The sequence below is a fragment of the Antechinus flavipes genome, chromosome 3, assembly GCF_016432865.1.
Source record: "Antechinus flavipes isolate AdamAnt ecotype Samford, QLD, Australia chromosome 3, AdamAnt_v2, whole genome shotgun sequence".
NCBI classification, from domain to species: Eukaryota; Metazoa; Chordata; class Mammalia; order Dasyuromorphia; family Dasyuridae; genus Antechinus; species Antechinus flavipes.
In genome coordinates this window covers 458458434-458475095 of record NC_067400.1, presented here as the reverse complement: position 1 = coordinate 458475095, position 16662 = coordinate 458458434, and the positions used below count along the sequence as shown (strand labels likewise).

General features: G+C 36.0%; 1 protein-coding gene across 2 annotated transcripts in view; it reads right to left on the bottom strand.

Moving 5' to 3' along the window:
* The window catches only part of GPR12 (G protein-coupled receptor 12), a 120422-nt gene extending 106800 nt beyond the window's left edge, over positions 1 to 13622 (bottom strand). Inside the window, exons 1-2 of one of the 2 annotated variants that reach the window (XM_051986552.1) lie at positions 13219 to 13590; positions 7739 to 12371 (exon numbers count right to left, since the gene is read on the bottom strand). In XM_051986552.1, the coding sequence (XP_051842512.1) occupies positions 11352 to 12356 (1005 nt within the window). In that variant the 5' untranslated portion in view covers positions 12357 to 12371; positions 13219 to 13590 and the 3' untranslated portion in view covers positions 7739 to 11351. Of the gene's footprint in view, positions 1 to 7738; positions 12372 to 13218 lie in introns of those variants that run through there. The other variant, XR_007952059.1, reaches the window with a different exon arrangement.
* Positions 13623 to 16662: the final 3040 nt, after the last annotated feature.

The following is a 16662-nucleotide window of genomic DNA, read 5'->3' as shown; positions in this document are numbered from 1 at the left end:
GAAGGAAGGAAGGAGGGAGGAGGGAGGGAAGGAAGGAAGGAAGGAAGGAAGGAAGGAAAGAAGGAAATAAATGCTGGAAATAAAAAGAGCAAAATAATCTCTGCCCTCAAATTAAGAAAGGAAGAAAGTATTTGTTTTTGTTTTTAAATTTGGATTTAAGATAATACTGTAATTTTAAGTTATTCAGACCAACCAGGCCATTTGGGAGGATAATAGCTCTTCTGAAAAAGAAACCTTGTTAAGCATCATTTATGTAGCTTATTTTCAGCAGAATTCTTGGAACCTGAGGGCCATAGGAGAAACATAGAATCTTGAGTCAGAGTTGGACAGGACCTTAGAGATCATCTAACCAAACCCGCTCACTTTGCAGCTGAGAAAACTTAGGCCCAGAGAATAGAAATTGATTTCCTTTAAGTTGCACTAGTGGTCTAAGGATAAGACCTAAATTGGGATCACCATGTTTGACCCTCTTTCCACCACACCACACTGCCTGATAGATCTAAGTCTCATTGAGTAACTTGTTGATAATTTCCACTCTTCCCCTGTCCCATTTATTAGATGTTTAACTGTATAAATACATACTTGGTTTCCTTCCACTATTATCCTACAGTTTCTCCACATATGCTAGAGAAGAAATATGCTAGAGTGAGTGGCACAAGAGAAGTCATAGGACCTGAGTTCAAAACTTGCTTCTATCGGTATCTGATCTTGAGCAATAGCTCCCATTTATATAGCACTCTAAGGTTTGCAGAGCTCTTCACCCCAATTATCTGTGAGGAAGTTACTATTATTTATGACTATTTTATAAAGGAGGAAACTCAGATTGAGAAAAGTTAAGTGACTATCTCAGGGTCATTTAATAAATGAATGAACTCCTAGTTTTTATCCTTTATCCTTTCTGGATCTCCATTGCTTCACTTACAAAACATGGGAATTGCACTTTCTTTCCTCTCAAGTGCTTTCCTTCTCTAAATCTATGATTCTAGGATCTTATTACCAAATAGGAAAATGTTTAGGCACAGGCCCCATGATTGATGATTTAATTCTTATCTAAGGACCAAGCTGGCTAAGTATGGAAAGACTCATCATTAGCTTGGAGATAAGCCAGCAGGCAATGATATTTTTCTTGCCATAGTCACCACAACTTATAAAAATCATCTACTAAAGTAATCAACGAAGTATAAAAGCATAATAATTAATATGATAATGTTATGACTATGTCAAACTGGAAGGATCTATTTCCTTCTATTTCATGAGAATAATCCCAACTCTGAAATAGTTTTGTCTTTATTAATTTTCTATGAAAGAGTAATAATATGCTCCCCAAGACTCTGATTTTAGAAGCTTACAACAACCAGATTAAAAAAAAGGAAGATACAATAATTTAGGTTTATGTGTATGTATGTGTGTATATGTGTGTGTGTGTTTTTCTACCAGCCTATAATGATAAAATCTTGTGTCCTCTGGTCTTGAGTGTCCTTATTCTTGTCTGATATTTTTTGACTTGGATCAGCAGATCAAGGTAATGGTATCTCTGAAGAGAAGGAAGGATTGCAAAAGTAATGATGGAATGTATATTTTCAATATGGGTCTAATAAATAGAGGAGACCTCTGTGAATGGATGTGTCTGAGCAAGTTCAGAGATGTAACATGGGCTGATAGTTAGAGATATAAAGGATATGTCAAAAAATCTATCAAAACATAATGCATCTCAAATAGAATATATAAGAAATTATTTTATTGCATTGTATTTACTTGATTACTTTATCTAACTTTGCTGTGCACATTTGAAGGAAAGAAATCATGTGATTGTAGAAAGTCTAAAAAGTGATAGAAAAAAAAACAAGTAAAATCCATCATAAAATGATCAAAGCAGTTGGGATTACATAATTTGAAGAAAAGAAAAATATGGTACAGTTTTAAATATATTTAAATATGTGAATAGTTGCTATGGAGAGAATATTGGCTAACCCCACTCCATCTTTAAGGAGGTTGTTGTCCATGTCTAACTCTTCTTGACTCCATTTGGGGTTTTCTTGGCTAAGAATCTAGAGATTTCCATCTTTAGCTCACATTTCAGATAAGGAAACTGAGGCAAACAGGGTTAAATGATTGCCCAGAGTTAAATCACTTAAATCAGATAACTAGAATCTGGGACCAGATTTGAACTCAGTAAGATGAATCTTTCTGACTCTAGAATTCCACTGTAACGAGAGATATTTGGAATAGGTAGAAGAAATATTTCTTAAAATTGATGATTCGGATGGAATCTTCATTGGCATATATTTACTTAGAGAACCATATGTTTTAGGCAACATAGGTTATTGCAAATGACTGCAAAAAATCCATTCCACATCTCTGATTCTATCCATCCTAATAGGTTTCCAGCCTGTGGCTATTAGTCTTTTTTACAGAATTAAATCAGAATCCCCTGATCTATGGAATCTTTATAAGGACAACAAAATTATGCCCTTTAAAGAATTACATTAAAGTCCATTTCTATCTCTTAAAATATTCTACTTATGATTGCTCATTCAAACAATTAATTCAAAGGAAAATCTGCTTCTAAGGGAGATATTTTCTCTTCACTGAACAAAAATGCTAGTTTACTACTGGGGATATATCGACTGATGTTACCTGATGATTTTTATTTCTTAAGAGTAGGAAAATAATATAATTTGAAGATTCTGTTTTGGGGGAGGGGGAAATTACTAATGATGAAGATACCAAATCAGTATTAAGGATTGGTCGTCTCTTTTACTTCTCTCATTTTACAGATGAGGGAATTAAGACCTAGAGAAGCTATAATTTATTAGTCAGTTATTGACACAATTAGGACCAGAATTTATTTTTTCTGCTCTGGGTTGAGGATCCCTTCCTATATAACTGGCTGCTTGTAATTAGGCATTTAAGCTCCATTTAAGCTGGAATTATTTTTTGTTTTTTTACAGTTTTTTTTCTCTAAGTCACCTATATATATAATTCCCTGATCTCTTTGCTTTATAACTAAAGCTTGGATATATAAACATTTGACCTATACAAATTTCAATTAATATTGCAAGAACAATGGTAAAGGATATCAGGAGTCATCAACTTTAAAGAGGGTAACTTAAATTGAAAGGGCTCAAATCTCTTATGAAGAGGTTCTGCTTATTAAGGGGTGTCATCAACTAATTAACATAGTTACTGAAGTCATTACTCCAAAATAACTAATAAATAACACTTTTAAATGTTTTTTTACTAATATTTGAAAACCTTACTTTGCAAAAATGCTCTGATTAATTTTATTTTGCAATAAAACTAATATTTTACACAGTGCTTAAATTCCAAGGTAATGCAAATATTATTATGCCTATTTACAGATGAAGGAAAATGAACCTCAGAGAATTATATATAATTTGCTTAAGATTGCACAATTAGTGAATGCTACTGATGGGACTTTCACCCAGGTCCAGGGCTCTCTTAACAATGCCCACTGTCTCTGAGTGAAGAGCTTCTTCTTCCCTCCTTAATCAAGAATAGATCTTTCCTGCTCACTCTCCATAAATTATCAGCATCAGAGTTGTTATGATTAATATCACTGTATGGAGAGGTAGGGAGGAAGAAAATGCATACATAGAATTATAGAAACTCAAAGATGGAATGGCTCTTAAAAGCCAGATGTGTACATTTCTTCCAAAAGGTGTTACTGGAATAATTCAGAGTGCAGACAAACTCTTCCCTTCTACCCCAACAATTTCCAAAAAGCTAGATTGGCAAGCCAAGGATGATCAAAAAGTAGTTAATAGATTTGTGTGGCTATTGTTGTTTAGTTGTTTTTCAGTCACGTCTGACTTCTCATGATCCTATTTGGGGTTTTCTTGACAAATATATTGGTTCTTTCTACAGCTCATTTTACAGATGAGAAAATGGAGGCAAACAAGATTAAGTGACTTGTCCAAGTCATACAGCTAGTAAGTGTCTGAGGCTTGATTTGAACTCAGGATCTGCCATCTTGTGTGATTATGGATAAGATTAAATGGTTAATTTAGACTATCTAATACAACTAAGAAAACAAAAGAAAAAAAAAACAAGTTAGACTTTGCACAAGAATATCTACACTTTTCCTATTAATACATAAATTATCATCCCAGATGTAGAGGTCTATTTTACAAAGAAGGAAACCAATACCTAGAGAAATGATTTGCCCAAAATTACACAGGTAGACAATAGCTAAGCTAGGACCTAAATGCTCACTCATCAGACACTGTTTTACCTAAACACACACACACACACACACACACACACACACACATACACACACACACACTGATACATTTCTATGCTGGAAAAATAAACTCTTTAGAATATTGCTATATAGTTGATGATGAGAATATCAGGGTAGAAGAGAAGCAAATACAATCTTTCAAAATAAAGTTTGAGATTGTTCTTTATAGCTTCCATTCATTTAGCTTTTTCTATAATCATTGAAGCTAATAGAACATAATAAGGTAATATGAGTCAACAGACATTTTGCTCCAAAATTAAAATATATATATATATATATTCTTTCCTTAAAATCACTTATTTTCAAATTTTAATGCATAAAACAGAAATCACTAACCTGTCAAAAGAAATACATGTCTAAATTTAGGGCTTATTTCCCTTTTTCAGTCTAAGTAAACCTAATTTGGTCATTTCAGAAATAGCAGAGCTTCAAAGTTATCTAAAAATAAAAATCAGGTAATATATTAATAGAAACTGCTCAAGATCACTTAGTTCCTTGAGCTCCATGTTTTATTCTTGAGAAGCCTACATAGTACATTATCATCATATTTCTCAAGTTCAGAATATTTGTTTATTGACTTTATGACAAAAATAAATACTTTTGTGCTAGATAGTAAACTATACTAAATGAAGTTTAAACACTTGGTTTAGTGAATTACAATTAATTTTCCTTTAAAAGCTGTTTTCTAAAGACCAACAGGATGATTTCAGAGAGTTCTCTCCAGACCTCTGATACTAAGTGAAATGATGAACAGATGAACTGATACTAAGTGAAATGAACAGAACCAGGAGGAGATCAGTATGTGCAGTAACAAGAAGACTATACAATGATCAGTTCTGATAAATATGGCTCTCTTCAACTATGAGATGATTCAAACCAATTCCATTTGTTCAGTGATGAAGAAAGCCATCTACACCCATTGAGAGGACTGTGAGAACTGAGTGTGGACCACAACATCTATTGATGTTTGCTTGCATTTTGTTTTCCTTCTCAGTTCTTTTTTCCTTTCTAGGACTGATTTTTCTTGTGCAGCAAGATAACTGTATAAATATATATATATATATATTGGATCTAACATATTTTTAAACATTTAACATGTATTAAACTACCTGTCATCTAGAGAAGGGGGTCAGGAGAAGGAGGGAAAAATTTTGAATAGAAAGTTTTGCAAGGGTCAATGTTGAAAAACTACCCATGCATATGTTTTGTAAATAAAAAGCTTTAATAAAAAAAAAATGAGTATTCGTTAGTCAAAAAAAAAAAAATGCTGTTTTCTAGATAGCCTCAAAAAGTAGAAGTGGTTTTGGTAATTCAGATTCTGAATTAGCTCTCTTGATAAGTGTGTTCTAGAAATTTACTAATTTTAGGGGCTCCAGTAACTGAGTGTGTGTGTGTATGTGTGTATGTGTGTGTTTGTGTGTGTCCAGGAGCTAGAGTTGGGCTTAACCAACTTATTGAGTTTTGACTTCAAAAGATTAAGGTCAAAGGTTTCCTTTAAAATTGTTCTAAACAAACCAAAGTAATAGATTAGGATTTTAAATATTAAATTAAATATATTTTTTAAAATTTAGTGGTAAATTCACTATTGTTTTTTATGATATAAGGTTTTTTGGGAAGAGAGGGTGCTTTTTTTGGGTGTCTAGATTCATGATTTCATCTGTCTGGAATTCTCAGGGTGGGTACTCCCTTCAACAGTTCAGATTGATAGCTCAGGTACAGTCTCTGAAGGTATGTATCAGTGGCAAGGTGTGAATTAAGGCCTTCCTGAATTTAAAACCAACTTTTCCACATTTCCTCTTTTGTCCTTATGGAAGATATTAATTCATTGTTTTAAAAATGGATCAGTACTTTAAATAATAATATAAAATACTCCACCAAATGTTTCAAAATCTTGCTTGCCATGCTGTATTTGCTTTAAGAAGTTTCTTAAACTTCATGTTTCCTTATTAGGTGCCTGAAAAATAATTTTGGGAAAATCAAAAGTTGCATCTTTGCATGCAAATTAAGGTGGAGAGCTCAATTTTCTAGAAGCAGCCACATATTCTCAGAAGGATGATAAACCTATGTTTTTTAAAACTTTCTAATCTTCTCTGGGATATCTGGATGGGAGCCCAGCCACCCTTGGAAAATCACCCAGTTACTGCTCAGCTTTAAGCCCACAGTGGCCAAGAAATGCCTTCCTGTGAGATGATTTATAGCATGTGAACAGGCTCTCCCCAGGGAACTCCAAACCAAGAGATATACACAGTAGTACTGTCTCTGTGCCTCTCCCACACATGAGGACAGTCTGAAGAAGACATCCCTTCTCACCCCAATCCCTTACTACTAAAAAGAAAGCATTGTTTTTCTCCCGGAGGAAAGAAATCAGGAGAAACAGGTTCAGTAAATTCCATACCAATGTAGGTAAACTGAATATTTTTGGACAGAAATCTCCTAAAAATCAACAACAATAGTAAGTTTCAGAGCTAGACTCCAGATAACTTTTAATCTTTCTTTCTGTGTTGTCTTCAAAGACATAAAGGTTGTTGTTGTTGTTTTTAATACCTCTGATTTTCAATTCTTCTTTTCTTTTTTTCTTCCATTTAAATGTGTGGTCCTGAGAAAAGTGAAAGTTATTCTCATTAGAGAGAGCCAAGAGCAGGGGTGTTTGTATGGTTGAAGCTTCTTCTTGGCTGTTCAATTCTGACCTGCATGAACACTTTTCAGAGGTATGTACTTTGTTCCAACTGCTAACTGTGTTGCTGAATTATGTTGAAGTTTCAAAAGTATCTAGATGTACAAGAAGGTCATTATATTATAATTAAAAGTGGTTTCATACCAGTCACTAATAGCTAAATTCCATTTTATGTCATGTGTAAGAGTATGCCTAATCAAAACATTTTACATAAATACAAGCTCCAAGTTTAATACAAGAATTATGAATAATAATGGAAAGTTCCTCTTTAATCAGTTTTGTACTAATAGAATCTCTAAACCACCCGTTTGCATTTTAGGGGATGAGTTTTGAAATTTTATATATATGCATGTATGTATACACACATTTATATATCACAGCATTTTTCAATAAATGTTCAAAATAACAATTCTGGAAAGTTGTTTCAGTTCACTTAGAGTTTATAATGTCATTCTTGCCTAAAAAAGACAGTTCTATAAAAATCCTTTATATACCTTAGATTTCCACACCAATATTTCTCCAAGTCTACTATTGCTATCTCTCTGATTCTACTTTGCAGTTTCCATCAGATGGGACTGTATTACTTTTTAAAAAGAAATATTCTGTGTGGATTTTAATAATTTAAATATTAGGAAATTTTAATCTAAAGGAACTTTTAAGGCTAGATGCATTAAAACATTGAATTCAATGTGGTTTGTCATGCACTTAAGTTTCTTATAAAGGATCTTATATCTACTAGAATACCAAGTAGTATAAATGTCCATGTTTTCATATTTGCTTTTAAAAAACTCAGAATGTAGAAAACAAAAGCACACTTTATTAGGGTCAGAAGGTCAGACTGAATAAATCCAAAAACTCTCTCTGTGTGTATTTCTCTTTTATTACCTCTCTATCCCTCTCTTGTTTCTTTCTGTCACTGCCTGTCTGTCTCCATATACACACACAGAAATACATATATACATCTAAATATATATTATATATATAATTTTGGCAAATTATTTTTCCTTTCCCACCAATATTTTATTGGACTTCCATTTTATTGACTTGATTTTTATTTTCATTTGTTTCTCTGGCCCATACTACTGATAAAAGTGTGAAAGAAAATTACTAAAATAAGCAAGCAAACAAATAAGCAACAACAACAAAAACTAGGAGTCAAAAGAAAAAAAAGAAGCAATCAGCAGGCAATTAAATGAAGATTGAGCTAAGGAATCGCCAGTGTGATGAATTGTTACTGTTGGAAACATAAGTAAGGTTCCTTACTTAATAGTTAGAAATTGGGACAGCACGGCAGACAAAGATGATCTCTTACATCAGAGGCATTGTAGTCATAATTTATCTTCTATAACATATTTAGTCATGATGAATATTTAGAAGTACTGGGTAAATTGTTGGCATACACACATTCACATACATATAAAGAAGCTATATACACTTAGCACTTTGAAACCATCAAAGATTAAAATAAACATCACAGTTAACTTGTGATTTGAAAAACAGTTTCTGGATATCTAAAATCAGTCTACTACTACTAATACTACTACTATTTCTGCTACTACTATTACTATTAAAATGTGTCCAAATAAATAATATGACAACCACTGAATACTGCTAGTTTATATTAACATGAAAATAAATAAACAGATGCAGGGGGAAGCTGCAGGTCCAAAAGTATTTTTCACTCAGTCAAAACTTATGCTAAACTATTACAGCATTCATACAGATATGTTTGGGACTAAGACAAAAGAGTGGATCAAGGATCACATAGTGTCCATTTCAATATTTCTGCATTTTTAATTCTGAAAAGGAAGGCTGATTTTTTTAATACAGAATTTTTAAAAAAGAAATACATCTTTTCTGATGCTAGTTTGCAAATGGTAGACAAAAACAACTGCTACACATTCTCAGAACAAGATATGACACAAGAAGATATGCAGATAGGCAAATGGAAAATAGCAATTTTTAAGCATACAAAAATTTAAAACTATAACTATAATCATTTATAATATCTTAATTGAAAATTCTGAAAAAGCCAGGTGATTTTATCACTCTTATCTATCCCAAATTTAAGCAACTAATAGATGTAATCTGCATTCAAATCCTACCTCATCATGGTTTGGGAGTGGCCTGGTTCCTTGTAGTCTATTGGGAACAGGAGCTTTGAAAACTCAAGCTAGAAAAGCCTTGGATATAAGGTATAAATTAATTGCAAGTCTTTGTCATTTGAGGACCAAACCAATTAGGTTCAGAGAAGACTCTGACCACCAGCTTGGCCACCAAGAGATGAGGGTTTTTTGGCTTTTTTTGTTTTGATTTTAGTTTTATTCATGGCAACTCATGAAGCATGGAGGAGTTGCTGGATGCATCTGTAGAGGGTGCATTCATTCTACATAACCAACATCCTTGAAATGACATTGAAGTAAGCAGAAGATGTATTTAAATGGTGTAGTTTTCCATCAAAGTACACACTGTTGTCATTAAAACTTGGTCTAGAAGGAGTCATCCTAGGCTATATATAAAACCAGCTTATTTTTTGTCACTTATTTAATTCAGATTATAATGAATGCTACTTAATTGAAAAGAAATCCATCACATTTAAATAACCATTCATATAAACATTAGAATTTCCATGCATGGGACAGGTCCCTAACCCCACTACCAAATAGCATTAAAAGTCACATAGTGATGTGCTTTACAAAGAACTTAATTGTTAATGGAGTCCATAATTAGCCCATAACAATAGAGTTTGATTCAAATAGCCAAGTTGCTAATACTGGTTTACCAAAGCAAATAGCATTGGCACTTAACTCTATGTGACTACTTGTACAATTTTCTATAGAATTGTGGTATTGTTGTGAGAACCATTTTGAGTGTGACTTGTGGTTAAACAGATCAGCATGATCCAGCTTCAGATCCATGCAATCAGCAGAGATTGGTTCTTTCAATCAGGCCACCATATAGATGGTCAGAGCCAATTGGTTGTCTCAAAGTTCTGCTTCTGTGGGTGTAGAGAGAGGCAAAATTTCACTGCTCTTTGCCTGGAGATTTCTTCACTTGATATTTGTCAACATTAATGGAATGATGCTCACAAACTCACCACTAAGTTATGATACAATTGATATTGCATTCATCATTAAATTACTTTGATGGAAATCTTTTTCTCTGAACATAAATATCCTAGTTTTATTGTATTTTAATGTTCTTTTTAGTGGATGGATAGAAAACAACCTACATTTTACCTTTTATGAAGGGTCACATAGTGGTTTGGAAATTCTCATTCTATGGAGCATTCAACTTGTATATGCACTCACAAATTGAATCAACTATTAAGACAGAAGACCACAGTTCAAATACATTTTTGCAGCATGGAACTTTGAGCTAGAAACATTCAATTTATAGTATCCAAAATTGTAACAAAAAAATTAAAAACTGGAAATGACTGTTGATACATTTATAGCTGTATATAGAAAAGAAAATCACTATAGATATGTACCACAATTCCCTTCTCATCAATGTCCTTATCTCCACAAAATAAATTTTTTTCTATTTACATTAGTAGATTTCCTCACATTGTCCCTTTCATACCATAGGAAAAAAAATCTGAATACTAAAATAGTTTCATCAAAGTAGTCCTCTATCAACTACAAACCCAAAGGGGACTCAGTTAATGTTAGAAGAAAATTGTCAAAACTACATGCTGTTCTGGCTTATCATCTATACTTAGGTGGTAATATCTGGATATAGAGGTCCAGTTAATAATGACAATCGTGCAGATGTTATTTCAACACAGTAATCTAAAATTAATTCTCAGTGGATGGTAGTTACCAAGATTAACACTTTTTAAAAAAAAGTGGGCCATGGCTTTAAAATGTAATCTGGTGGTTTATAATTGGGTTTATGATAATGAAACCAGGTCAAAATGATATATACTTTTCTTATCCTCTCTTGTTGATTTAAAAGATTTTTTTTCCTTTTTAGAAACATACAGGATTGAGAAATTATTTTAATTATACAAACAATTCTAGAAAAGATCTTTAAGTCTCTCCTTTTCTCCTTTCCTTTATTGATAAGATTCATTTAGAAACCAGGTGACAGCTGAGATATTAGTTTAGAGGAGCTTAATCGATACCATGGTTGTCTACCTTTCTTTTCCCACTCTCTTCCCAGAAACAAAAAAATCCTGAGCAAAGTGCAAGACAATAAAGTTGAATAAAAACACTGATTATTTTGAAACCCACTTTCTCCAGCCACTTAACTCTTCTAGGTTAATGAGGTTTTCTTTGACAAATGTTAAGTGCCTACCGTGGCTGAGCTGAATTCAATAAGAGCATCTAACCAACAACTAGATGGTGGGAAAGTGTCTGGAAAAGATAGTGTTAAGAGGCCAGCATTCTCCTAAGCTGTGTATCATCACACATCACTGGGCGACCTGGCTCTCTGGGAGAGGTTGGAAGGGATGCAGCCGCAGCAAATAAGCCAGAGAGCTTTCTGTATTTCTTGATTTCTGAAGGCATATATCACGGGGTTGATGATGGAATTGTAGGTAGCTGGAAGAAGGGTAGCATAAGTATATATAGAGGGATAGGTGTAATCTGCTATCAAAGAATAGAGGGTGAAAGGCATCCAGCAAGCGGCAAAGGTCCCCAAAATAATAGCCAGAGTAGAGACTCCTTTCCGGGTGGTCACATAGTGCGATGTGGCCAGGAAATGGTGCTGCAAGGCAATCTGATGGGCGTGCCTCATCACAATCTTACAGATCTGGATATATAGCTGGAGCATGAGAGCAAACATGAGCAGGAAGGAGACAGAAAGGATAGCGGCATTATTCTTAGTGAGAGGTCTGATCACACTGCAAGTGGATTCGTCTTTGAGGCAGTTCCAGCCCATGACAGGCAGCAGTCCGAGACAGATAGAAGCTCCCCAGAGCATTATAAGCATGACATAGGTAAATGTGACAGTCCTTTCGGAATTGTAAGTCAAAGCATAATACAGCGAGAGGTAACGATCGACAGTGATAGCCAGCAAGCTGCAGACAGAGGCTGAGAAAGAGGCGACAATCAGTCCTATCGTGACCAGCTTGGTGGCTTCTGACTGAAGCAGGTAGGCAAAAATAAAATTGATGATCAATCCAATTCCTGCCAATAGGTCTGCGAGTGCCAGACTGCCTATCAGGAGAAACATGGGTGCACGCAGGCTGGGGTTATGGAAAATTATAAGGACCACAATGGCATTTTCGCAGGAGATGAGGGTTCCTGAAGTACACAAAACAATGTCCCAGGGGTTTACTATGAGCTCTGGCTCTGGTTCTAGGACCGGAATCAAGGAGGAAACTGCAGCTGAGACATTCTCCGGAGGACTGGCATCTAAATGATCCTGAGGCAGCCAGCTTAAATTAACCTTCAGGTCTTCATTCATTTTAACCCCTGTCTTCTTCAATGAAAAGACATGGTTTTTAATGTTCAAGTATAGCAAGATGGAAATTTAAGATCATGCAAGAAATAACCACCAAAAAACCCCACCTGGTAACTGCTCCCCCCAAACAAATAAAACCTTTCCAAGCCAAATACTATTGTTCTGACTCTGCAGGTATTTATCACACATTTCAGGGGCTACAGCTAATTAATTTGCAAAATTTCCTGAAATAATGCAAAAGCAAAAGTCAAAAGATTCTGTTGTTTTTTCTCTTAAAAAACTCCATCCACCGGTGAGAAAAAATACAGGCGAGCACATAGGCAATGAAAACAGTGTGAATGATGGATATGCACATGGAACTATCTGCAGTCATTACAGAACTGTTGAGAATACAAATTTTCAAAAGCACATCTTACATTCTGAAAATGAACAACTGTTTGAATTCTGGAGTTGATGCAGAGTCCCACAGGACAGTCTACAAGTCTTGTAAGCAAAAAGAGTCTCGTGCCATTTTTCCTACATAGACTTTTAAAAATAGGGCTTTTCTATTCAAACCTCTCCTCTTTCCCCAAAATATCCCTCCTCACCCAGAGACTGGGAAATGCCACAGTTTGGGGGGAACCCAAATGTTCATTTAACCGGAAACGCGGGGCAGCAACTATTCCTAAATTCTAGTATGGCAACAAAAGGTAGAACGAAAGTGTGAAAATGTAGAGATGCTCATGCATTGAGTAGCCCCTTTCCCCACCTCAGCCCAGTGATAGGAAACAGACAGTGGGATCACATATACAGAGCATCACACAGCAGACACAGAGCGCTGGACTGGGGGAAGTTGATTAGGGAGGAGGGATAGGAAAGTAGTCACCTTGACTTCTCCTGATGGAGAGTCCTTGGATTCTTCCTAAATAGAGCAGGTTTCCTCTAGCACCTTCATCTCTCCGAATGCAAGACGGATAGGAATCTGTTTTCCAGCTCGGGAGTTTGCAGGGAGTGCAGAAGGGATGGGGGTGGGGAAGAAAAGGGTGGGAGGGAGAGAGAAGGAGGAGCAGGACGAGGAGGAGGAGAAGGAGGAGGAGGAAGCAGAAGCAGCAGTGGCAACAGCAGAGACGCTGACTGCAGCAGGTACAATATTCTGCGCTTGTGCTACACTCCCGCTTCTGGAGGTTTGGTAAAGGGTCCGCTGCGTGCGCCTGTCATGTACACACAACCCTGCCCCCTATACACACACACACACACACACACACACGTGCGCACCGCCCACTTTCTCCCTCTCTCACGCCGCCCTTGGCCCACGGGGGGTGGAATTTGACGCTGTGGAAAGGAGCAGAAATCACCGATTAGTTAATGCATATTCTGGGCTTTGCAGTCCGAGAGCCGGGAGATGCGGCCGGGACCTAGATTGCTTCCCAATTCCCGCACTCTCCTAGACCGCCTTGCCCTAGGGCTGGCAGACTCCTGCTAAATGTTCAGCTTCCTGACCTGGACTGACTTTCGCCAGTGTAAGAGATTTGCATTGTCACAGCCAGGAGTTGAGCCTGGTCCCCCTCCTCAGGTCCTTCCCTCTCCTTCTTCCCTCCCCCGCCCAAGAAAGCTACTCGTATTCTGGTCAAGGTTGGTATTGTTGAGGGAAGAATCCTAGATGCAAATGGATCTGAACACTCAGTGCTTTCCCCAAATTGTTGCAAAAACACAGTTTAGGTAAGGGTGGGGAGGGTGAGAAATATGATTTTCACAACAGCAAAATGTACAAATTATTATTTAGTATTGACCTTGATCATATTGTCCTTTTATTACAATTTCCTCCTCCTCCTTTAGTAGTTAGATTAGGTGATCATGGTAATATGAATCATCATTCCCATCATCAAATTGCTTTTATTAAGTGCTCATATGTTCTGAGTTTCCTAATAGGACTCAGTTACATTGTTGATGCAAAACTCTCCCTTGAGCTCTTAACCAAATATCCAATCTCCTAGGCTTTCAAGTGGCACTATTCTATTTTATTTATTGTTATTCTTTTAAATTTTTTTTTTTTTACTATACAGACAGAGTGCCTGATAACTATTTGCTTCCATATGTTCCATATCTCTCATCTACAGAAGGCTTCCCTTGAAGAGGGAGCTATCTTGCAAAAGAATGACATCTTGGAATTAAGAACACAGAACTTGGATGGGAGGGATGTATGGCTGGCAGGGCAGGTAACATTACTAGTCCTGGACTTAATCACTTCTCCCCAAGTCTATTACAATAGAGAAAGAAAAAGCAAAACAGATGGGGATAAGTATTCATATAGTCAAAGTAAGTGCTGTTATTATTCTCATTTTATGAGTTGAGCAAATGAGATTAAATTACTTGTCTAGGGTCATTTAGCTAGTTATATCTGAGGCTGAATTTGAAATTAGTTTTTCCTGCTTCTAGGCCCAGTACTTTCTCCACTCTGTCACCTGCCCCTGCATCCCTCAGATCGCTCTCCACTCCAACTTATCCCAAGCAACTTCTTAAATTCATATTCCTGAAGAAAGCAATACAGCTGTTTTGACTCAACCTTACTCTTCCTTTCAATTACTAGCACCTTCCCAAAGATCATTACTTTGTATATGTTTTGTATTTATTTCCTGTGTACATGTTGTTTTTCTGGAAAGAAAGTAAGCTACTAGAGATCAGGGACTGTTGTTTTTATCTCTAATACTGAGTACTTAATAAATACTTGTTGAATCAAATGTCTTTGTGTAACTTTGTATGGCTAATATTTATAAAGCCCTTAGTATATTTCAGGAGCAGTGCTAAGCACTTTATAAATGTATCTCATTTGATTCTCACAGCAGACCTGGAAGGTAGATGCTGTTATTAACTCCAATTTTACAGATGGGGAAACTAAAGCAAACAGAGGTTGTGACTTGCTTTTCCATCTATTTTTTCCTACTTCCTTCTCCTACCCAGCTATATCTGCTTCTCTTAAATTGTTGACTCATCTGGGCAACTTATGGTGGGTTTTTAAAGTCCTTGGAATGGGAATCTCAAGCCCCTTCTGAGTGCATACATCTTTTAATGGATGCACCAGTGAATTGGCAGACTGTATCCACATCAACATTTTATAGGCATTGTAGGCCAATCTCAGTCCCTGTAGCTCTGGCTACAACTGTTGATCCCCTTCACCTGCTGTTACAGAGCTTTGACACTTCCCTACCAGCTCTCTAAACTTGTGACTTATCAGAAAATGACCTAAATAATATTATAGACATATAATCTCTGATTACAAAGGAGGCTGAGACTGATAGATTAATTTTTGGATTCTGAGTTGCTGAAGTCTATGGGTTTGCAGCACCAATATGGTAAACTGTGGTAAACTCCTGGTAATAGAGGTCTCTAGAATGACAAAGGGTAATCTGATCCAGGCAAGAATAAGAAAGCTGGTTAAAGTTTCCTTATTGTTTAGCTTTGGGATCCAATCCATGAGTAACTGTTCCATTTATGATCCAAGTGAAATAGAGTAATCCCAGTCTCCAAAAAAAGGCTTTTAATCAATTTTTTTGTTGTTCAGTCATTTTTCAGTTGTACCTGGATTTTCAAAATCCCATTTGAGGTTTTCTTCACAAAGATAAGGGAGTGAATTGCCATTTCCTTCTCTAGTTCATTTTACAGATAAGGAAGTTGAGGCAAACAGGGTTAAGTGACTTGCCTAGGGTCACACAGCTAATGTATGAAGTCAGATTTGAATTCAGAAAGATGAATATTCCTGACTCCAGTTCTAACTTTATCCACTGCCCTTCATTAACCCTGATTTCTGTAGTTTCTGAAATTATCTCACTTCTCTGGTCAAACTAATCCTTGTAACAAATTCCTTCCCAGGACCAGGCCTTTACCTCCTTTCCCATATACCATTTCCAAATTGCCCTGGACTCTGCCTCTCCAGATCCCAACTATGGCATTGCCATATAACACCCACTCCATTTTGCAGTAACACCTTTTATGTTTTGACTTTAACTTAAACCTATTGACTTGCTGAAGTAAGAGCTCAATTGCAATTATGTAATACAACTTTACGGTCAGCATAGTTTATGACTTTCGCCAGCTCTGTTCAGTAGCTTATAAATAAGAGCAAAGAGAGGAAGTCATAGCAGCAATTTACAGTTGGCATTTGGAAAAGCATGACAAAGGGACCAGGGGTTCAGATTTGCAGGTAAAGTGATTCACCAAATTGTTGAAATAGGGAGGGAGGAGAGTTTAGTAAGTGTGAGGGGGAAAAAACAAACAAAAGAACAGGGCTAATGGTCATAAGTCAAAGAGAAGGTGGAATGACAAAAGGAATAAA